Consider the following 23926-nt stretch of genomic DNA (forward strand, 5'->3'; position numbering starts at 1 on the left):
CAAATCTAGTAAAAGGCATATTCCCTGGGATAGATGTTTTAATTTTGACAGTAGTAAATATGTGGGTGGTCTAAATAGCTAAATATAAGGGTACCTAACTTATACAACTATTAAAATATGTCCACAAAGCCTAACGCCAGTTTAAAACATTCAAATTCAAACCGTACTGGATTACACATACACTTCTTTCTTGGATTGGCTCTCACTGAGGCTGACCTCATAATATAATCCATGTTTACCTCAAACTTGTAGCTGAGTCCTTGGAGGACAGCTGTACACATACATTTAGAAACAAGCTATACACAGAAGAGTGACAGTATAACCTTCGGAGAAACTGGGAAAACACACACTAAAATTATTAACAATCTCATCTCTATGATATTAGGATTCTAAGCTCTATATAATTTTTCTCATTTTCAGTTTACTTCAATTAACGCAGATTAATTTAAAAAAACAAAGAATACACCAAAATAGCTGAACTTTTCAATATTCAAACTATGGAGAAAAGCTATCATTCCAATTACAAAAATATATGAAGTGATATGGCAGTTTTGAATACACGAGACAATCATTTAAAAACAGTAGTGGCTTGATTTAAATGAATAAGCAACTGTAAACAAGGATGTTTCTATGTAATAGAATGAGCTAGAACAGAAGGTCTGGTATGGAAGTCACAGAGAAGAGCCAGGGGAGCTGTCCACCAGGTAAGTACTGACATTCCCTTCTGCTTAGGAGGTTTGGAATTTTTAGCCAACTTCTTCCTTCTCATCCCGCAACCCCAACTCCCAATTTCATCCTGCTCTATTTTGCATCCTTCCCTGGCTTATTTCTGTGTCTCCATGATTACTATGGTAACTGGAATAATAGCAATTATAAAGCCCCCAAGATAGCTCTTACTTGGTCAACCATAATAAATTTTTCTTTTCTCCCCTTAGTTCATTAAAGCATGGCCATCTCTCTTTGCTTTTGAATGTCTTTCTTTCCTTCTTTCTCCTGTTTCAACACAATCTGTATTCTCTTCCTCCTTTTAAGGAAACCACCATATAGAAGAAATAAAAGTTGCTCTCTACCACACGAAGCTTCTAACTTCTTTGAAGAAAAATTTATAAAATGTCTGCAAAAGAACTTTAAATTATTGCCCATCTGCTTTAGAAACATTTTCTCCAACTTCTATCAGTCTTAATACATCAAGATGATGTTAAAGGCAAATGGTTCAGTCTAAAGACTTAATGATGTAATTTAATGATTTGAGTTGTTATAGTAATAAGTTGGAGGAAAACGAGGTGCTCTAAAATTTGAAGCATCCATTTTTAATAAATATACCTATTATGTACAATATATTTTGTATTAAAATATCCATCTTCTTACAGTGGTTTGTGAATGTGTGTGTGTGTGTGTGTCTGTATGTCTGTATGTGTACGTGCAAGTCTGTGTGTGTGTGTGTGTGTGTGTGTGTGTGGTGGAGCACTTAAAAGAGCCATTTTGGTGTGGGGGCACACACCTGTAAACCCCACACTCTAGAGGCAGAGGCAAGAAGATTAGAAGTTCAATGACAGCATGTGCTAGCAACTTCAAGTTTAGCCTGGGATGCATATTAAAATTAAGTCTTACAAAAACAAAACGAAACAAAAAAAAACAAAAAAGATACTAAAATACAAGCAATAGTTTTAAAATATCATAAATGCAACAGTTTCCATTTACTTGATTTATTTGTGGTTATATATTATATCTTGTGAATTATGCATAATGAACATGAGAATTAGGGTATTCTGAGAGATTCTGACTATTTTTTGGAATATATTTATATATATATATATATTATATAATGAAATATTTACACATATATGTATATATACAGAGAGAGAGAGGAGAGAGAGAGAGAGAGAGAGAGAGAGAGAGAGAGAGAGAGAGAGAGAGAGGGGCGGACACATACACACACAGAGAGAGAGAGAGCGCTAGGTTAAATGATAGTTTAATTTTTAGTACATTAAAAATTTTCATATTATTTTCAAAAATGTCTATACAAATTTACATTCCTGCCACTAATGTATGTGCACAAGGAAGCCCCTTTCTCAACTTTCTCATCAACATTTATAGTCTCTTAATAGTGGATGTCCTAGCTGGTATCAGGTGATATTTCATTCTAGCTTTGGTCAGCACTTTCCTAATAGGAAATTATGTTTAAGACTTTTCAATATATCATCTTTGGAAATTTTTCAAAGATGTCCATTCAAATCTGTCAGCTATTTTTAGCATGAGTCATATTTCAATTACATCTTTTTTAACTTCATAAAGCACAGTAAACAGGAAGCAGATATTTTAAGAATAATCTGAGAATGTTAGGAGATCAAATGTTCTATGTTTACTGTGTAACTCTGCTTTAGAAATGGTAGAGATGGGAAAGGAGAGAATAAAAGGAGAGCGTCAAGGGTACTTAACGGTCCTCAATAGAGCTACAGACAAGATAAAGGAGAGGAAGCTATCCAAGCTGGTCCTCAGGACTGCATTCATCATTGGGGTCTTTGCAGATAGAAAAGCAACTCAACTGAAAATGAGGTGGAAGTCTATTTGCTGATGACACATGAACAAGAAAAAAGGACCTTCTAGAAACTCCCCTTTTCATGGAAGTCATTCCCATAAACACTACTGTATGGGGACAGCAATGGATTGAAAAACAGAGGATCAGTCTAATATTGGAAAGCACATGTAGGCAAAGACAATTCTAGTTCTTCTCATGAGACTCTACAGACACATGACTGTGGGTATTCTGGAATTTCGGAAAGGAATTGAAATTGCTTCTCTCAGGAGCCCCGAGATTCTTTTCATAGTATCATTCTTGCATTTTAATATGTTGCATCTATTACAGTAACTGAAACAGAGCTTAATACATTCATAAATTATAGTTAACTAGACCAAAGGAAAACCAACATGCAGAAAGGAGGACCCTGGAGAAAGTTGAGAAAATAAAACATTTAGGGGGATGTCTATTTTGATGATCAAATTAGTCAGCATCATTCAAATCACTACATGTTAGTAAGATATTAAGATCACTTTGCATAAGATTTTTAAGCTGACAACCTGGTGTAAACAAGCAGGGGTTTAAGCTTTTACATGTTAAATATCTTCCAGGAAAGAAAATAAATACACATTTTAATCTTATATTTGCACATCCTAGAAAATATTAGATAAACACAAGTTTCTGGATGCTCCTAATTAGCCTATGTCTCTATGAATTTTATTTCAAAATTACTTAAATTTTACTTCAATTGCTTAAAAATCCAACTGGAACAATCTTTACGTATTTTCCTTAAAATCAATATTATAAATAAGATAGTTATATACTATGTCATTTTACTTTAAATACTTACAGACCTAGAGTTGGAATTTGTTGTATGCTGAGTAGTTGATGATCAGATTGAATAATGATATCTGAGTGTTATTAATTTTCATCTACCTTATTTTGTGAAAGTTTTATCAATACATAAATACCTCTTACCTATGAAGAGTTAGCCCAGTGTACTGAAACCTGGAGAAACATATTGTTATAACTCCTAGCCAATAAAGACAGAAAAGATTAACTGCATAGTGAGAGTGTTTCCTTTTTCAGAAGAAGGTCTGAGCATTGCTCTTGATGAAGCCAAAGCCACATGAAAGCACCAGGTTCTGTTGAACACATACATATTAAGGACTGTGTGTACCTTATTTAAACTTCCTTCTGTGTTAATGATAGAGGAATATGTGATTCAGTACTTATCATGGTTGCAATTTTATCTAAGAAAAATGAAACTGGAGATGGTATACGTATGTTAACAGTGAAATCGACTTTTGAAGCCCCACTGTTTAATAGGAAGTTTTTCACACTGTATTGTACTATTACCTATTAGATGAGCTTGACAGTTTCACTGAGGAAAGCAGGTTTATAAAGTCCTAGTGGTCTTTTTGTATTTAAGACTCCAAGGTTGAAGTCTTACATTAACCAGTCCACAATTAACATCTGGAGTAGTATGGTTAAGACATTTTATAATACTATAATATAGAACTTTTAAGAATTATCATATTCAACTAATTGACAATATAGAATGGGATAGACTCTCTAGAAATATAGTTTGTTTTCATGGAATTAACTTATTTTTCAGAAGACAAAATCAACTTGATTTGGATGTTTTATTCTGCTGACATGAATCATTGTCAACATGAACTTGTTACACCAGAACACTAAAAGAAATAAAACCAAAAGAAGTTAAATTAATGTAGCTACCCAGCCTCTTTAAAAGGTGGTGATAAGTAAACCAATTTCTTCCAATATGGTTTGAAAACCATTGAAAATATAATCGCGTAAAAGAAATGTCTTCAAACATGAGCTAGGCTACTAGAATGTAGAGTCAACAATCTTCTTACTAAGAGCTCATCATATTTGCTTATCTTAGCTTGTGCTTGTTCCCTCAGCAAGAAGTTCACCTTTCCTTGTTAATAAGCATTTAGCACTACAAAGCAATTCTCATGTTTATGATAATGGATTTTAAATGGTACTTGGTGCATCTTATCCACTGGGTATCTGTGTACAGTTAATAGAGAGAATGTTTAAGAGTACACAGAGGGGTGGTAAGTTGTGTGGAGGAGGGTCAAGCTAGTTTTAGGATGCTATTCTCTCACGCATTCTGCCAGGGTTAAACACACAAGCCTTCAATGATCTAAGACTTACTTGAGGCTTTTCCAAAAAAGATCCACAGCACCACTTAATATAAGTTATACTTTTTGAAGCAGATCCTAGACTTGTAATAGATACCAAAAGCCACAATAACAAATGACATTCATTTCTCTCTTAACGGCTTTTACACAGGATGGTATCTGAGAATGTTGGGGTATGTGTGTGTATTAGGGGTGTGTCTCAGAAATGTCCTCACCTCATTTCTCATTTTGTACAAGAAAACACAGAGGTCCAAAAAAGACTAAATTTTCTAGCCAGTGTAAGGCATCTAACTCTCAATTTTTTCTTTTAAGCCTCCAATAAGCATTACCTATGAACTGGATGGAGTGTTTCAGTAACTTTACTGCCTAAGGTGTTTAGCAATCGTCCCATTCAGTCTCTGGTAGTGTCTTTCAGAATGGAAAGGATCACATGGTTTGTGTTCACTTATAGATGTGCACTTTCACTTACTTTGGATAAAGTATTCCACTCCCACATACACTTTCCTTTAGATAGTCATCAAAGCTGCCACAAGAAGTGATTACTAGAAAGAGCTGAATAAACGCACCAAGTTGTCATAGTCCCAGAGAGCAAAGAACAAGTGAGATCACTTATGGACAATAACTTTCTAAAAGAAAGTTCTGGTAGCACCCACCACAGCCAACAAAAAAGCTTTAATAAATCCTGTTAGACAGGGAGCCCTGGATAGTAACTTGTTTCAAAACCCTTCAAACCTCATTTTGTCGAACACTGAACAACCTACACAACTCTGGGATAAGACGGTCATTTGCTGCAAACTTCATGAAGAATTGTACTATGCCATGTTAAACATTTGGCTTGTTGGTTTCAAGTGGACTGTGTAAAAGCGAAGACTATCCTACGACTGAGGACTACATAAATGTATCTCTAGACTTACTGTCAAAAGTAGCTATAAGCCCCTCCCTCACCTTTGGAAGACCGCATTAAAAACCAAGCCCCTCAGTTTTATCTGGGGAACTTTTATGATCCCAGGTACTTTACCCCACGGCCCTCCTTCAGGAGGTGAGAGTCAGTGTGATGCTTTCCGGAGCATCCAAATCAGCGCCCAGAGATAATCACTAGCTAAAAGCAAGAAGAAATCCCAGGCACAGAGATGTCTAAGGCGCCCTCTTTTCAACAGCGCTTGTAGCTACTGTGTATTCCATACAGGATCCTGTCACCACCTAGCTATCATGCCAACACCGGCCACTGGAAAAATCATCGAGTTCTCCTGGCTCCAAACCCCAGCCGGCTCCGCGAGTGGACAGAGCACTCTTTCAGTGTCTGTTAGTCTCCCGACAGGCAGACACATAAACAAACAAAATAAATTGTTTGCTCTCCCCAGGGAGGCCAGCATGCATTAAAACAAGACATGAATTCCTTGTCCTACCTTGCATCCAAACATCAACGACAAAGTGTTGTTGGTGCAAGCAACTTTGCAGTGGCAAATCATTGGTGTAAAACAGTCAGGGTCCTTAAGAACAGGGGACATTCCTTTTGGGCTGCGGCAGTGGCAGCTCGCTGGGGGAACCGAACTTGGTGCTCACCCAGTTCTCGGAGCGACAGCCTGCCTAGGCAGCCTAGACCGAGCGGCAGCTGTGATCCCTGCCCCCTGCGCCTTGTGCAGCCATCCTCGAGCCTAGGTGCAAGCACTGCTGCCGGCAAGTACAGTGCGTCTCGGGGTCTGTCTTCCCAAGAGAACGAAGGGTGGGGGAAGGAACAGAGAGCAAAGAAGGATTCCCCACTATACGGAAATTGAAGGAGGTAAAATAAAAATAATTATAAATAAATCAATCAAAATAAAAGGAAGCAGGGCGCTTTTGAGGAGGGTTCAAAGGAGGTGGGGCAATATTAGCATGTAAAAGGATGTGCCCGCCTACTCGCCCCAGTCACACTAGATCGTCAAGCAAGCTGAAGGGGGATGAGATTATTCCCTCTGAAGGAAATTTTAAAAAAGAAGAAAGAAAGGGGGAAAAAATCCACAATGCAGTTCCCAATTTGGTAAGAAGCCAATGGCTTGCTGCTGCAGTTCAGAGTCACCGTGGGGAGCGCTGGCCCAGAGAAGTGGGAGGGAGGGGCGGGGTAACGGAGAGAGCGGTGCACGCCGTTCGCCAGCTTGGTGGCCGTTCGGGTGCCACCAAGAAGTCCCTGGCTTAGGCGGGTGGGCCAAGTGATGTGACCCCGAGAACACGCAGGACCCTGTTACTACTGCTGCCTCAGCGTGGACATTCTCAGATGCTGAGTTCCTGGGAAGAGGCGGACAGCGCCCAGCAGTGGAGGGACTGTCCTCCCCACCCCCATAGAAGAGCTAGTAGAGGAAGGGGGAGGGGAAAGTATCCAACAAATAGATCTGATGCAGTATTAGGCTCCAAAAGATTAATGCTTTCCGGGTCAGCGAGTCCACTTGCTCTCTGGGTTGTAAAAAGGACCTCAAACCAAGCCTTTATCTGCTAATGACTTTTTCCCCCCAAATTCAAAACAGAAGGGCATTCTGCTCCTCCTCCCTTCCTTCCCTTTCGACCTAGGAGGTGCCTTAGAAGCTACAAGAAGCCATAGAAGTATCTATGCTGTTCTAGAAGTATGACTGATAAGACCAATATACGCTTTTTGTTTTGGCTGTCTTGGTTTTGTTTTTATAACTGAGTCTGTGACAAATGCAAAAAGATTTGTTTTAAGTTAGCAAGCAGCTTACACAGCTGCAAAATAGCTTAGTGACGGTTTTTAGAAAGTGATAAGAAGTGTATGGGGCAGGGAGTTGGTAAACTTAGCACTCTTCTGAGTACCACCTGGACGCCATTCCTCACAGATGGTCGACGGAAGGAGCAAGGAGACATCATAGTTTGGAGTAAGAAGGCTCGGCGTCTGTGTGTGGCTGTCTCTATGACACTTGCATGGTCTGAGTGCGTTGATTGTCTGATATCACCTAGAGAGAGCTGGGGAACAAGGTGAACAGCTGGCCATTTACTCCTGGTTGGCAAAGACTCAGAACAGGGCAGTGGCTCTGCTTCTGCTTGCAAACTTTATGTTGGGCCTTAGAGATCAGTTTATCACTTGCTCATAACATACAATCTCAGTAAGGCATGAAAAGTAGGTCCATAGAAAACTCATGGCAGATAGTTTAAAAACCAGTCTTGCTGATGACCTCAGGAACATCTCCAGATTTACAGATGTACAAGGTTCCAGCAAGAACAAAAGAAAAAAATAACAATAAGCTACTAGATCAAAGGCAATATCTTATATCCAATCATTTACCACTCCCCTATTTAAAATAACTCATGTTCCTCTCTGAAGTTAGTGTACACTAAACTCCATAGAATTTTTAGGATATTAAGAACAACCAAAAAACACTATCCCTTCTCAACATGACATTGTCATTTCTTAGGCATGAAAGTTGTCAAGAAAAATTCATTTGTAATCACCCACCGACCTCAGCAAGGGAATCAGGGTTGTGTCTAAGAAACAGAGACACTTTTACAAAGAAGTCAGTATGGAATCAAATATAAACAAAAATACACAGGGGATTTACCAGGAGTTAAACCTGGTTCTAACTGAAGAGGGCAGCCATGGCTTAGGCTTTGGTATTCATACATATGGGGAGTGGGGCACAGAGAAGTGTGTGCATGTCACTATTACATATACTAAGTCATAGTTTAAGAAAACATTGATATGAGACATTTTTGTGAAGTCTTAAGGCTACATTAATCAATGACGTATATGCCTTAGCATTTCTGCCTTCATTACCATAAACTGTGTAAGTTTGTGAGCACTTCCACCTACAAAGTGTCTGTAATTGCGGCTGCATTTTCCAAGGGAGAATAGATTCTAAAAATGTTGTACAATATTTCCCTTATTCATTAGCCTATAATTTGGATTTCAAACACCCCAAAAGTATTGTATGCTCCATATTGTGAGGATCCAATAATATCCAACACAGTCCTTCCCTGATGAATTTGCCAAGTTAAGCCTGACCTCCTATTCTAGGACAGCATTAAGGGCTGTAACTTCCCATTTTATAGTCTGTACTGGTTCAGATTGGTAAAGCCAGATGAAAAAATATAAAGCAAACTATGAATTTCAGTGCTTTCCTTTTTATGCTTTCAAGAAAAATTTACTTACTACACACTTCTCTCAATAAAGACATACATATATTTCTGTTTATAAGTCACATATTTAGAGACATTTGATAAACTTGCCTTTCAATAATAGGGCTAGAGTAAATTGGAGACATGAGAGAATGTGGGGGCCTGTGTCCATGACAATGCACTGCCTAGTTACAGTCAGTAACCACTATCGTTATAAAATGAGGCACTGTCACCTTAAGATATGAACACACTGTATTATTGGACTGAAAGCTACTAATTTAGGAGTATGCTGGATGGGAGTGTTCTGCAATAAGTTTAGGAGGAAATCTTTCTAAGGAATATCAGGATGTAATATGTTCATTTTAATATCAAAATAACTAACCTTATTTAGACATTTCAGTGATTCATAACATACAGTTTTTTCTGATAACTAACTCTTTCATAGAAATTAGATTACAAAAAAACCCACCTTAGTAAATATTTACCTGAAAATTTTCTCAACATTGCCTCCTATTCACAAAAACATCACATTATCAATAAGTGTGAGCAGGGTCAAATACACTTACTCTTTATTCTGGTTACTGCTCCTAATCAGATGTTTGGGATAAGATTTGAGTCATTACTTAGTTATCTTTCTTTTTATCATCATTTCAATAGCAATTTTATTTTACTGAGATTTATTTTTATTTTATGTACATGAGTATTTGCCTGCATGTATGTCTATGTCTCATTTGTATGCCATACCTGTTACCCATAAAGTACAGAAGAGAATGTTGGATCAACTGAAATAGGAGCTATAGATACTTGTGAATGGCTTTGTGGATGGTGGGAATTGAACCCAGGTCTTCTTCCAGCAGCAAGTGCTGGAAACCTCTGAGCCATCTCTCAGCCCCAGAATATAAAGAAAACTTAAGTATCTATTTCTTTGCAGTCATTCATTTTCAGCAAGTGCACATGTCTAGAGTGTCTTTGACTATATAGGCAGTAGCATGGTGCTTGTTCTATGCTCTATTCTGACTTCAAGAGTGTCCTAGAGCCGGATCCTTCTCAATAGGGATGAGAATGTATCTTCCTAGTTCCCCATTCAGTGACACCACTACTGCTAGTCTAGTTAAGAAGAACATTTATACCTTATAATCTGGCAAGTACTACAAATGAGGACTTCTTTCTTTAGACAAACTTTAAATCAATAAAGTACTGTCCTAAATACTGTATGCCCATTAGCCTATTTTATCATTACAATCCCACAATCTTACCAAGGGAAAACTCCCTATTGTAGAAAAAAATAAATAACTTTCCAAACTAAAAGTGTACTTATCATATACATGAAGCAACTAATCAAAATATTTTAATGAATTTCAATCACATATATTCATTTCTCATGCTGAATGTCCTTAGCAGCTTACCTGATACTGTAGTCTATGGTATTTCATAAACAGAAAAGCATATTGTATTTGGGGCATGGTGTTCTTCTCATGGAAAAAGGGAAATTCTAGATATGAAGTCAATCTTAAACTTGTCTTCAGACAACAATAATGATATCTTCTTGCTTAAACAGTTGTCAGCTAAAGAATGTCATAGCAAACCTCATCCTAGTAAGTGTAGAAGGACAGTCCCACTACAGGGAGGAGGGAGAATATATTGAGGGAAATAACATAGCAACCTACAGCTTAATGGGATAATGGAAATAGGGATTTGATGGCAAGAAAGTATTGTGACTTAAGGATTCATTCTTCTTGATGCTCACCTACTAAGATTGTGCACATTTTCATTCACTTTCTACAATATAGATTGTTATTCTGGGGGCTTCTTGCCTGCAATTTCCATTAAAAAAGCATCACAGAGTCTATTGCAATAGTGCACTGAACATACTTGATCTTGCCAGGAAATGTAAGAGATTCATAAAACAAGCTCAGGAGCCAATCAGACACAATAGACTTTGCCAATAACCACTTGGTTTCCATCTTTGATCCCCTTTCCTTCCCTTCTTTGCTAGTGCACTAATTGCATTTAAATCTTTCCTAGAAATATTTTCATACAATTAATTAAGCAACTGATATAAACAAAGTCTCTCTCTTTTTTTATGGACTTTCCTAAAAAATTCAGCTCATTGGTACCAAAGAGATTACAAATCAATTAAATAAATTTGCTTAGAAATTAGATCACTAGGAAAGTATATATCCTTAAGTGTTAATAATTGTATTTGAACTTCATACAAACACTTGATCAATGTAGTTAAATTTCCTAAACTCCTATTTTCTGTTTTATACCAGTGTAATGATAATACAGGGTCTCTAAAAGGTTTAAGTGAGAAAATACATTAGCAAATATCTTTCACCCTTATCTGGTTTATGCTATACACTCCATAAATCCAGCTAATTTCCTGATATTACATTCAACAAGTTAACAGAAAGAAATAAACCAATTATACTTTCCAAATAATTCCAAGTCACTAATGGCCCCTTTTATACCATTTCTCAGCACTTCTATGGCCTTATTGCCTCTGGACATATCATCTTGCTTAGGGTCTTGTGAGGTCTCACAAAAACCTAACTCTGATGTTCACCACAATGCCTTCTTGCCTCTGAGCTCTCAGTCTTCTCACTAATCCAAGGGTCTATTGCTACTTCTCTGGCTCCCAGTATAGATTCCTCTGGAACTGTCACATTTAGTGACTATTTTTCTTTTACTTGAGTTTCATGTAAAATATTTGCTCAACCTTTCCTCAAGTTGTCTTACTGAAGAATAGAAGGTTTAGTCAATAAACAAACGTATAATAACTAATTTATTTAGGAGCAAGGCAGCCATCCTACTACCACCATCTGGGCAGCAGGGAAGCTGGAGTAGATAATTGTCTCCTCATCCATCCTGTTCTAGTTTCATTTTTATTGCTATGATAAAATGTCTGACAAAAGTAAAGTAAACAGAGAATGGAAACCTGGGAAGGGCATTGTTAAAATTTAGAAACATCTCGAATTTTAACCATCATTTGTACAGGATATTAAAGAAGATAATTGTGTCATGTCTTAATTGTGGGGAAGGAGAAGTTTGAGTCATAATTCCAGAGTAGAGTATCCCTGTGGGAAATTCAAGGCAGAAACTCTAGGCTAGTCACATCATATCCAAGAGTAGATTGAGAATAAACACATGTGTGCCCAGTGCTCAGCTAACTTTCCCTACACTTAAGCAGGACAGAGTCCCATACCATGAAAAGTTGTCACCAACTTTCAGGCAAGTGTTTTCCCACATCAACTGAGGAAGCCAAAATAACACCCACCCCACAGACATGCCTATGAACAAACACTCACTGAGACTATACAATCACTCACTGAGACTCTTCTCATGTGATTCTAAGTTGTGTTCAGTAATCAAACTATCACCCTATCCCCAATCTCCTAGTTGTATGGTGCAAGCCTCATATTGAAAAAAGGATGGTGCACAGATCGTAATCAACTTTGGCATCTTAGGAACAAGTTTTCTGAAAGAATTATTGTCCTTAGCTTCAATGTGGCAGTGTAGTATGCTGATTTCCACAGTCATCATGGCAGTCACCTTTGCATTTTTGCTATTCAAAAAGCAACCTCAAGTCATTACCTTCTGAGACTCCTGTAAGTATTTTATTAGCAGCAAAATTCACATTAAAAATAAGGAATTCTTAGGTCTTCTTGGTTATCAATTGTTTTGTCAAATTTTGATGTTTAAAGAGTAACATCTGTGTCTTGGATTTCAGTTCCTGACTTTGACACATGCTGAGTAACTCTGATTTGGTCACTCAGTCTCATTGATAATTTGCTCATCCACTAAAAGAGGGGAGAAGGCCATTGAATCACAGCATATATGTAACAGAATTATTGTGCAGATTTTTTTAAAAAAAGAGCATATGTGAAAGTACCTATTAAAATTTTTCACATGCATTGGTGTTTAATAATATGCATTTGTTCACTCATTCTCTTATTCATTCATTTAGTGCACACCAAAATTAGCCAAAAATTCCCAGCAATTTCAAGTGAACGTCTACCAAATACAGCAAAATTCCTGTGAAATAATGATTCTATTTTTATAGTGTACTTGCCCATCTGTGAAACAAAGACGAATATTTCATTGTCAGAAGAAAAAAAAAACATCTAAATCAAGAGTTCATCTTTGAGAACAGTAATTCACAGGAAGGCTGCAACCAAAACATGGTTCATTTTAAATGTTTTCTTATTGTCTCAGAGTGCTCTAATTCAGCAAATAGACTCTCCTTATCAGCTGTCTTTCATTCTAACAATAGATGCTTGGCTAGCTGTGTGAACTAAATGAGGTGACTTACTTATCCAGAAGAGCGTCATTCTATCATGCTGTAAACAGAGGCCCTTGGCTAATCATGTCCAAATTAAATGAAATGATTATTCAATGAAACAAATTGCTCCCTTGAAGCTATAAAGACATCAAATCTCTCTCATAATCTCATAGCACAGACTTAAGACAAGACACAATTATCTCCTTTAATATCCTGTACAAATGATGGTTAAAATTCGAGATGGTTCTAAATTTTAAGTATACCCTCCCCAGGTTTCCATTCTATGTTTACTTAAAATAAGATCACTGTAGAAAAAGAAAAAAAAAACTCATCTTTTTGTTCAGTATGTGACTCACTCATGCCACAGAATGCTAAATTATTCTTTTATTACGATAGTCAATGTCAAGTATAACATGTTAGAAGATCCAGTTATGTTTGCTAAACTTGTCAGCATCTGACTATAGAACAGCCTTTGCTTGGTTCATAATGTCAAAACTATTATTTCCTCCTTTTGATATGCAATTACTATTTACTCACTTATTTATTCAAAACTATCATGTGTGTGTGCGTGTGATATACATGCATGTATAGTTATGTGTGTCTATACATGCATGTGCATAGATCAGAGGTAAACATAAGGTATCTTCTTCTATCTCTCTACATGTTTGTTTTGAGAAAGGGTATTTTGATGAGGCTGGAGGATGACAGTTCTCCAAGGCTAGCAAGACAAGGCTCTGGGATACTCCTGTCTTCACTGCTTGAATTAATGGTTCACGTTGGTGTGCCCAGAGGTTTACATGGATATGGGGATTTGAACTTTTTATCCTCATTCTCACACAGCAAGCTCATAACTGACTGAACCATCTCTCCAACCGTTCAATGTATATTTTTGTGACTGCTATCTTCTATTTTCCATCTTCTGTACTAAAATTGGTGCACAGTAGTAAGGTTGTTTGCAATTTATACAGCCTTGGTCTTGTGGAGATGACAGATCAGATCAGTGGAAAGAGCAGGTTGCCAAGAAAGCCTTGAGGAAAGTTGCCTGGCTCTTAAGTAATAATAACCAAGAAGAGATGCGAAGAATGAGTGAACATGACTTGGGGAAATTAAAGCATGGTAAGGCAGTTTGAGCAATGGCAGAACAAAGATACAAATATTTGATTGTTAGCAAATCAGGAATATAGAATGGAATGTGATCAGCTGGAATACAGATTAACTGAATACAGGAAACAAGAGGAAATCTTAAGTGGAGCAGTGTCTAAGAAGAAAGTGAATGTCAGACTATACATTTATATTTTAGATAATTTTATTCCAAATATCTAGAGCACATATTTAATGAGTATATTTTAAAGAAGATATATTTAAATACAGCATACAATACATGATAAACACATAAGATGTAAATTTTGATATTTCAATACATGAGAACTTCTAGGAAACTATTACATAGACAACACGGGGGACATAGCATACCTCCAAATATTTGCTCATGGCTCCTACATCCCTGATCCCCAACACAGATACATCTCCTATAATAAGTTGTATATTTTAGTGATTAGAATGTCAAGAGATATAGAGATCAAAAATATAAAATTAATTGGAAAGAAAATGGAAATTGAGCCACAATGAAGTTGATTTGGACATCTACGAGAATGGCTAAAATTAAAAAACTTGAAAATTCAAAATACTCATGAGAATGGGAAATGCTCAACACTCATAGAATGCTGGTGGGACTGTCAAATGACACAGATACATTGGGTACTGAGGATGCAAACTCAATTCCTCATTACTATACAGCAAATAGAGCTCACTGAGCTATCTTCCCACCCTCAAGTTAAGATTGAAGTTTAAAAGTTTAAAATGTGTATTGATAAGGCAATATGAATCTGATTAAAGAATGGATCCTTGGATAAGTTACCTAGAATCTTTGCTAATATCTCACATAAAACATGAAAACTAAAAATAAAAGTAGTCATTACATATAAATCAATAAAAATCAAACATAGCAGTATACAAAAGTATCTCATTTTATAGATAATGAGGCACTTAAATGTCTTGTTTTACCCAATAACCAACCTACTCTAAAAGCCTACTTAGGGCAGTCAGTCTTCTGGAATTCATATAAGTACAAGCAAAGTTTTCAAGCAAAGTGTGATTCAATTCAATCAGTAGCTAAACTGTGTGGTGTGTGTGTGTGTGTGTGTGCATGCACGCACATGTGCATATGCATATAAGGTGACACTGACTACATTCTAGCCTTACAATCCTTACAATCCTAAGGTCTATTCTGTATCTCTGTATCTATCTCAAACTTGAGTTAAGTAGAAGATTAATACTGTTATGTTTCGCATGTCACCAACTAAAGAATAAAGATATTGGCATCTGGGAATACAGATCAGTGTTTGCAGCTATATTCTACCACCTATTGACTATGCACATATGAATTTATTATCTTAATTTCCTCATATAGAAACCTAAAACAACTAACCCCGGGCCCATAGGGGCCCACAGATACTGGATCGCAAACAAGAAAGTATGCATAAGACAAACCTAGGCCCTCTGCACATATGTAATGGTTGTGCAGCTCAGTCTTCATGTGGGACTCCTAACAGCAGGAGTGAGGGCTGTCTCTGACTCTGCTGGCTACCTATAGATCCCTTTTCCCTAACTGAGATGCCTTGTCTGGCCTCTATAGGAAACGATAACACCTAGTCCTACTGCAACTTGATATGCCAAGGTGTGTTGACATTGATGGAAGGCTTCCCCATTTCTTAGGAGAAAGGGAGGAAGGGAAGTGTGCAGAAGGAAAGCGGGGGAGGAATATAGGGAATGGTAGGAGAAGAAGGAGCAGAAGCTAATATAGAGATGTAAAATAAATAAATTAATTGAAAATAATTAAATAAAATAATTAATAAAAATAGTAGTTAAAAATACTTACCATAAGATATTTAAGTAGTTAAATTATCTAATATACAAAGTGTCCTAAAATTCTGCCCATCACATACTGAGTATGCTCACTATTTTTATTTTATTATAATTACTATTATGATTGGTATTACCATTCCAAAGTAGTTGCACATAAAGTTCTATTGAATCTTCCAGAATTAATTTAAATAACATCTTTTTGAAGATTTTGCTGACATTCTACTCAAACATCATCCCACTACCAAAGTGCTATGGATTATACACTTTTGTATATAACATTAGAGTAAAGTTGTGGCATGAGGCTCTGAAGTAGATATTATGAATTAATACTAAACAAGATAGACAAGAACCTGACTCTACTCTAATTAAGTCATTTTCCCAAGACAGAAATAGACAATTAGAAAGAGTTGAGACAGGTTCAGGACTGGAATAAGTCTAAGGTACAAAGCGATGGTCAGTGTTCAAAACACTACCTTCTTCATGTTTCATATGCTGTGACCTAGTGAATTACAGCTATTTTTGCTACTAGTTTGCATTAAGTCTCTTTTTCAATATATACTTAATTGATGCTCAAGAATTATTCATGTAATCAACTATTCAAGTGAGTGAGTGAGTGATTAAAATAGAATACATGTGACTTTTTAGTAATTTTTTATTAGGAGGAATTTTTATTGATGGTAAGGGAAATGCAGCATAATGTGAAACATACAAAAAAGACACATTAAACTCTTCATGTAAATTGTTTCCGTTCTTAAAACAATATTCTCCAGAAAATAAAATAGGATTTTTGGAGGAAACAAAGCTCATAGATCATGGCGCTGTAGTCCGACACAAAAAAATAACAAGCAACTAAGGAATATTGAGAGCAGGAGAAATAGTCTTCCCCAGGGAAAAGCTCACCAATTGGTTATCTGAAACTAAATGGTCAGCTCTGAAAACATATGAGTAACATTAAATAGAACATATGCATATAACAATAACTAATGAAAAAAGAAGCCACTATTTGTCAAATAATGAAGGAGTATATGGCAGGTTTTGGAAGGAGAGGGGGGTGGAATGATGTCACCGTGTCACAATCTCAAAAATAAAATAAATCATTAAAAATAACTTATATTAAAGCATAGACATCGATGTCAAGTAAAATTGGGCTGACTATCAGGGGCTGATGCTCAAATAACTCTAAGAGTTAAGGCTGCAATGTTTGTGCTGATCTCAAAGTTATTGGTACTTAACAGTCTCTTAGAGGAGACAGATTTCATTTTTTTAAGAAAGGATATTGTCCTACTTTCACTTCTGTTGCTGTATTAAAATATCCTGACAGGAAGCAACTTAAGGAAGAAAGGATTTATTAGACCCACCATTCCAAGTTATAATCCATCATTGCAGGAAAGTTAAAGCAGGGACCTGAGGCAGCTGGTCACATCCAGAGGCAAGATCAGAGAATCAAGGAATGCATGCTCACTTGTGCTCAGCAACTTTTCCACATTTGAGTGAAGGGTACAATCTAAAAGAGTGCTATATTCACAATAAGCACATCTTCCCACCTCAATTAACACAATCAAGTGCATTTTCCACATCAGATATGCCCACAGCAGGTCAACATGATCTAGACATTCGTTCATTGAGATGGGCTTCCTAGGTGATAGAAGGTGTTAAGTTGACAATTAAGACTAATCATCACAGCCACATTTTAAAATATGTTTCACTTAGTATTTTGTCTTCTCAAAAGCTTTTGGTAAAATAAATTCATATCATCTTTTTCGTCACCACTCTTAAAGATTGGAGAGTTTTATATTGATCACTAGCTCTAGGGATCTTGAAGAGATTGCTTGCTCAGTCCACTATATAGTTAGAATGATCTAAAACGGGTTGTTTCTATTTACTATATTATGATTTGTCTCACCTATCCCTTTCACAATGATTAATTTGAAGTAAAGCACTAATACTGTGAGAAGAGAGAAGGTAGTTAATGTATACTAAGTATGGGGAACAAAGGAGATTAATTCATTAATTCAGCCTGAGTAGGACAAGCAAACCTTTTATTAACATGATATTAGATTGAGGTATGAGGAACGGGAAGGAACTTGGATAGGTCAGAATGAGCTTCATCTAGGCAATAGCTCCATGAGCTCATGGAAACGGAAGACATTTCATACCATACAGTTGAATCTTGGGTTGTTGAGGTGAAGTTATTGGATAAGATGATAGAAGGATGCATTTTATTGAGGCATAGGAGTTGCAATGTGTCTTTTTTCAGTATATAACAAACTATGAACAATAACAAAAACAACAATAAGTGCAAATAAAGAGATCTTCAATGAACTGCTAATTATATTGATTTTTAAAACAATGAATTGAATCAACAGTTCCTGAGTCAGACAATGTGTAATTTCTACCCTTTGAAATAACTAAGATTGGGGAAACCTTTTAACACTAGCACAACACATTTGAGTTGCAGCTGGGATTGGAAAATATAGGTCTTGTGACACCTTCTTGAATGTTCTTTTCTATGCACCATACTGTGGCAATTTATACATGAAAAAAATTCTGAAATTTTAACTGAAAAAATGCTTTCTACAAATTCCTCCTGTGTGAACACAGTTTTTTTTTTGGGGGGGGGAACCTCTTCAGTTCAGGCTAAACTAGTCACAGAACTTATATTTCTGTATCATAAAGACATAAGTAAATAATAAGTAGGAGCTTTATAATTGAAAAAAGCTAGAGATATTTAAATCTAATTTTAAGCCAAAATACTAAATCAAACGAGACTTGATGGAGTAGAGTCAAGTTCCTGAACTAACGTTGCTATGTTATTTTCAGTTAAAACAAAGATGCCATTGTTTTAAAGAGTACTCTTTCATAACTAGGTATGAAATTTGAATAAAGCAAGTCTGTGTCTGAAATGAGGAACCAATAGTCTACCTCCAGAAGGTTCTGCTCTGTGTATCCTGAATTTAAGGAAAATGAAACTCACGCACACAAACCTCTACAAAATGTAACTAAGGAGCTCTGTCTTGAAGTTTTCCACCTGGAAAGCAGGGTGCAGGTCTATAAATGTGAATGGCTCTGTAGCATAATCTGATGTATATAAATTGACAAGGTGATCTAGCTCCCTGGCTATTGCCTGCCCAAAGTGAAGTGTGTGTAAATGAAATGCCACCTGTTTTAATGAAGCTTAGATGGTGGATGAGACAGGGAGCAGAAAATTATAAAAATGGGTTGAGAGTTGTAGTCAGGAAGAAGAATGCTTGGCAAAGCATTGGGTATGGATGGGATTCTGTAAAGAAAAGAAAACAAAAGAGAAAAAGAAACATAAAAGAAAAAGAAAGAAAAGTCAAGAATGACACCTAGCCTCTCTAGTTATTAGTTCAGGAAAAGGAAGTCTTCTCTATTGTATACAGCAGCAATTAGGATAGCCTATTAGTTCACATTAGGACTTAGTAATAATTGTAAATCTCTTGGACTTCATTTATCCTGAGTCAGATCAGATTGAAAAGCATGACATTTTCATTTGAGGATTAGGAATTGATATTTCAAATTACTTAGTTGAACTGTAAACCATAAGAAGTTTCTGAGCTGTGATACTCAGTTCTGCTTCTATGTCTAAAAAAATAAAGTGGATAGAAAATGATCTAATGAAATAAAGTAAATTTCACACAGCTCTGTAGCATACTGTGATGCATACGAATTGACAAAATGATTACCTCACTTGTTTCCTAGTCAGGCATACACATCTTCTAGTGGTTGCAAGTTATAGAAATTCCAGTTCAAAGTTACTTTAACAATAACACTTGTTGACACAAATATCACAACTTATTTAATGCAAAGGGCTTTGTCAATCAATGGCCAGTCCTTCTGTATGAGAAAGATATTTACTTATGTAGGTAGCAAGATGGTTGTAGGAGGACTGGACTTCATTTGCAAGATAGACTAATGGGGGAGGCATTCATATGGTCTTTGATAAGATTAGTTATAAGTTACACTGTTATCTTTATAGAAATCTACCATTGCACTTTATAAAGTCCAAATATAGTGCATGGCCCATCCGCACACTATTATTGGCAGACTGAATGCCCTTTACTGTAGACAAGTCAGGCTAGTCTTTCATTTGACTAGGCCAGTTTCATTAATACATTTGGGTCTAGTTGATTAGTAACAAATACTTAAATTGATCTTCATAAACTTGTAAGCACATGAAGAGTTTGATAAAGCACTCTAGGAAGCTATGATAATGCAATACATTTCTATGTTTTAACAAGAAAACTAAAACAGAAACAAAAGCAAACCAGCAACTTACTAGAAACATTGGCATTATGTTTAAATTACATAGTTTTTCATACATATTCACACAATCTGTTCACATATGCAGACAAGCTACAGGGAAAGTGCATTTACTATAATATAAGTAAATCTTAGCTGTTTTTATTTTATTTATTATTTTTATTTTTTACCATAATATAAGTAAATCAAAGCAGTAGTTATGAGGCAGAAGAAAAAAAAAACACAGCTGCTGCAATCAGGTGAACATGGATTTGATTTTTATCTCAGTAATACACTAGAAATGTGTGGACAGGCAATTTACTCAGACATTTCAACCCTTTATACAACAAAATGAAAATACTATTACCAAACATATAGAATTGTTATAAAAATAAAGAGAAATGTCATACTATAAAAACACTCTTCTTTGTATCAAGGCACTCAGTAAATATTATCTCCTTCTCTATCTCTCAGGTCCCTACGCATTGATTTAGTTCAAAGCACTGAAACCTGTAACTATTATGTGGCACATAGTTTTATACACTGATTTACATGATGGGTATTCAAATGATTAGGATATGTCTCTTGTCATAAAAAAGGTTTTGTATCTAAATGAATGATCATGTAAGCACCACAATAAGAATAAGCTACAAACCAGAGCAGAATGAAAACTGTGGGAGACAGCAGCAGTTTCCAAAGTTTCACTGTCAACTCTTTTCACCTACTGCCTCCCACCCCACCCAGAACTGGAGTAGAGTGCCATGCCTCCTCTGTGAGCATACAATGTAGGCTGTCATTCCCCTGTCTCAACAGAGCTGGTGATTTCTCTCCAAGCAGCTTCCTGTGGTTCCTGAAGTAGAATCAAAGACACCTGACAGGGCAACATCTGCTCTCTGGCTGCACAGCTGCAGGGCTAGCTCATTTGGATACTAGCATAGAAAATTCTATATGAGGAAACCCGTTCGTTTTCAGAGATAGGATGCTTGACAGAGGCACACTGATTAGATTGCCCAACAATTCTTCTGTGGATCCACCCAAGCCAGCTAGTCTTCACTGTGTCCTTTGAAATAATAGACGTAAAGGAATCTGATCAAGAGTTGCATCTTTTTCTCTTATGTGTGTACATTTAATATAGTGTCTTATACCAATACCTACAATGAGAGCTTGAGAACAGGAAATAATGACTAGCACTGAAAAGTTGTTTTTTGTTTTTTGCTTTTGTTTTTTTTATTTCATAAGTGAGTCTTTTTAATTTTTTTTTCATTTCAGATGTCATCCCCTTTCCCCATTCCTCCCGCAGGAACCCCTTATCCTATCCCCCTTCCTCCTTCTTGCTTTTTTTCTTTATTAGTATTTTAAGTTAACATACAAAGTACTTGGTTTTATTAGAGCATCCTCATACATGTGCCATTTGAGTTCTGATTTGTTTCCCTCTGCCCCTTCCCTTTCTTCTTCCAGCTAGTTTCCTCATCTGATTTCCTGTCACATGTATTCCATCACCCTCCCTCCTCATCCTTTTTTTCTTAATTAGTAACTTTTTTAAAAAAATGTTAATCAAAGGCTTTATAGGTTTGGTAATGCTCAGTAACAAGATGCCCATACAATCAGAAGTGAACCCAATACCCAACCTAGATATACCAAGTATCTTAAACTGGCAGAGACATGCGAACATCCACCTCCATGCCCCCCCATCTCCCAGCTCCTCCTCTGGAGGAATAACAAGAGGAAGAGGAGGAGTAAGGAGAGGAAGAAGAGGAGTAAGGAGAGGAGGAGGAGAGTGAGAGGAGGAGGAAAGTTTTATATACATCCTGTTCCTTTCCCTGGGAGATGAGTACACATTTGCAGGTTGACTTATTGAGAAAAATTTCATTGACCCCCTACTATGTGCTATCAGAGACTGTATAAAAAAGAACAGGTCAATATATTCACTTGCTAAATTATTATTCTGTTTGTGTGCACCCTTCTAAAAGTGATTTGATGCATAACTAAATATTGGTTCCTCTTTCCTGAAAGTGGAAGGTTGTTTTTATTTTTGTATGCAGTGAAGCAGCAGATGGTAACAGACAACAAGTTAGTTCTATGAACTTTCTTGCTGGACCCTCAGTAAGGTCAGTGTCCTAATTTCTAAAACACTTGTCTTCTGAGAAGGCTAGAAAGTCAAAGATCACCTTCCTTTGGAGAAATAAGGACAATTGTATGCCAATTTTCCCATCAGCTTAAAAAAGCAGGTGGCAGATGAGTACCTGAAATGCTCTTCTAAGCTTTGTAGCCCACTACCCCATACGTTTGCTCTGATCTGCCACTAGAATTTTTATTACTGTCTGAACAAACCATGGTCCTTCCAGATTCCAGGATTTTGTGTGTACTGACCCATCTATCTGTAAAGTCTTCTCCATTTTATAAACATTTTTACCATAGTTAATGTAAAGTCATAGCTTCTGTACTTCTCAAGAATCAAGAACAAAACTTAAATTGTAATCAACCTCTAGAACCATTTCAACAAGCCTGGGAGCTGTATATTTGTATAATTCCGAGACTGAATTAAGGAAATTAAGGCTTCAGAATGAGTTCTTCCCAGGCAGAAAATTAACCTCAGCCTTTTCTCCTTCTGCCTGCTGTTTATTCCAACTACATGTCTAGAACTCTCTCAGACATGTTGCAGTACTGGCAACATTCATTCAGTACTGGCTAGAATGTTCACACTGGCAGTAATTGTGGTGTGCCTTTCTTGTTTGCCACATGAAACCTACCCCAGGAACAGCGCTTAGGATACAATGGATATTCAGACAAATATTTGTTGAATGAACTAATATATATGAACATATTCAAACAAGTGTCTTTCATTACAAACAGCCAGGAAGAGAAACATCGAGATGTGCAGCGACGTCAGTTCTTCAAATTCTGGATCCCATCAGTGCTAACATGTGAGATCAAGATCTTCAAGTCACTGCATTAAGTTTTTCTGTTGTTGAGTTAAAGAAATTCCAAGAATTCGATTAATTCAAGTTTGAAAAAACTGCCATACATAATGTATATATCCATAAGGAAGTTTTTGTTCACAAAATTTCTAAGTATCACAATTAGTCCTCTTCTTACGTTATAACGGAATTAACTCTGGCAGGGACTGTAAAGCTCTGAAATATAGCTATCCTCCTCATCATCATCATTTGCTATTTCAATCACACCAATCATGGTACTTTGTGAGACTGTGAAATACCTTGACTTCACAAAGACATACAATTGAGCAGTAATCCCTAGGCCATTAAGGACTTTCAATTCCACCTGCAGTTGACACTAGAATATGTAACACCTGTGGGTTTGCTGCAAGATGTGTGTAAACCATTCTTAAGAAGACCTTTTCCATGGTCCAATTTGCTTTAGTACCTGAAGAACACAGCCCAGAAGCTTCTGAATTCAATGTGAGAAAGATAAAGCCTACAAGACCCACATTCTCTGTGTCCAATTAAATCAAGAGCTTCCTAGTTCTCAGCAATATTTTTAACTGATGGTAGAAAAATGGCAGTAATAAACAAGATTGTGGTAGATAATTAGAGGAATGTATATAGATAGATATACATATACATATATGTATATATAAATATATATATACACTTTCAGGAAGGAGGAACCAATACTTAGTTATGCATCAAATCACTTTTAGAAGGGTGCACA

At 36.5% G+C, this 23926-nt stretch overlaps 1 protein-coding gene across 2 annotated transcripts in view; it reads right to left on the bottom strand.

The window, feature by feature from the left end:
• Positions 1–23926, bottom strand: part of Dlg2 (discs large MAGUK scaffold protein 2) — a 1293772-nt gene that overhangs the window by 1113592 nt on the left and 156254 nt on the right. The window contains exon 1 of one of the 2 annotated variants that reach the window (XM_028770580.1): positions 6096–6197. The exons of the other annotated variant lie outside the window; for it this stretch is intronic. Within the exon in view, the coding sequence (XP_028626413.1) occupies positions 6096–6197 (102 nt within the window). Of the gene's footprint in view, positions 1–6095; positions 6198–23926 lie in introns of those variants that run through there. 2 annotated transcript variants of the gene reach the window in all.

This window comes from Grammomys surdaster, unplaced genomic scaffold, assembly GCF_004785775.1.
Source record: "Grammomys surdaster isolate TR1022 unplaced genomic scaffold, NIH_TR_1.0 203, whole genome shotgun sequence".
In the NCBI taxonomy this organism is placed as follows: domain Eukaryota; kingdom Metazoa; phylum Chordata; class Mammalia; order Rodentia; family Muridae; genus Grammomys; species Grammomys surdaster.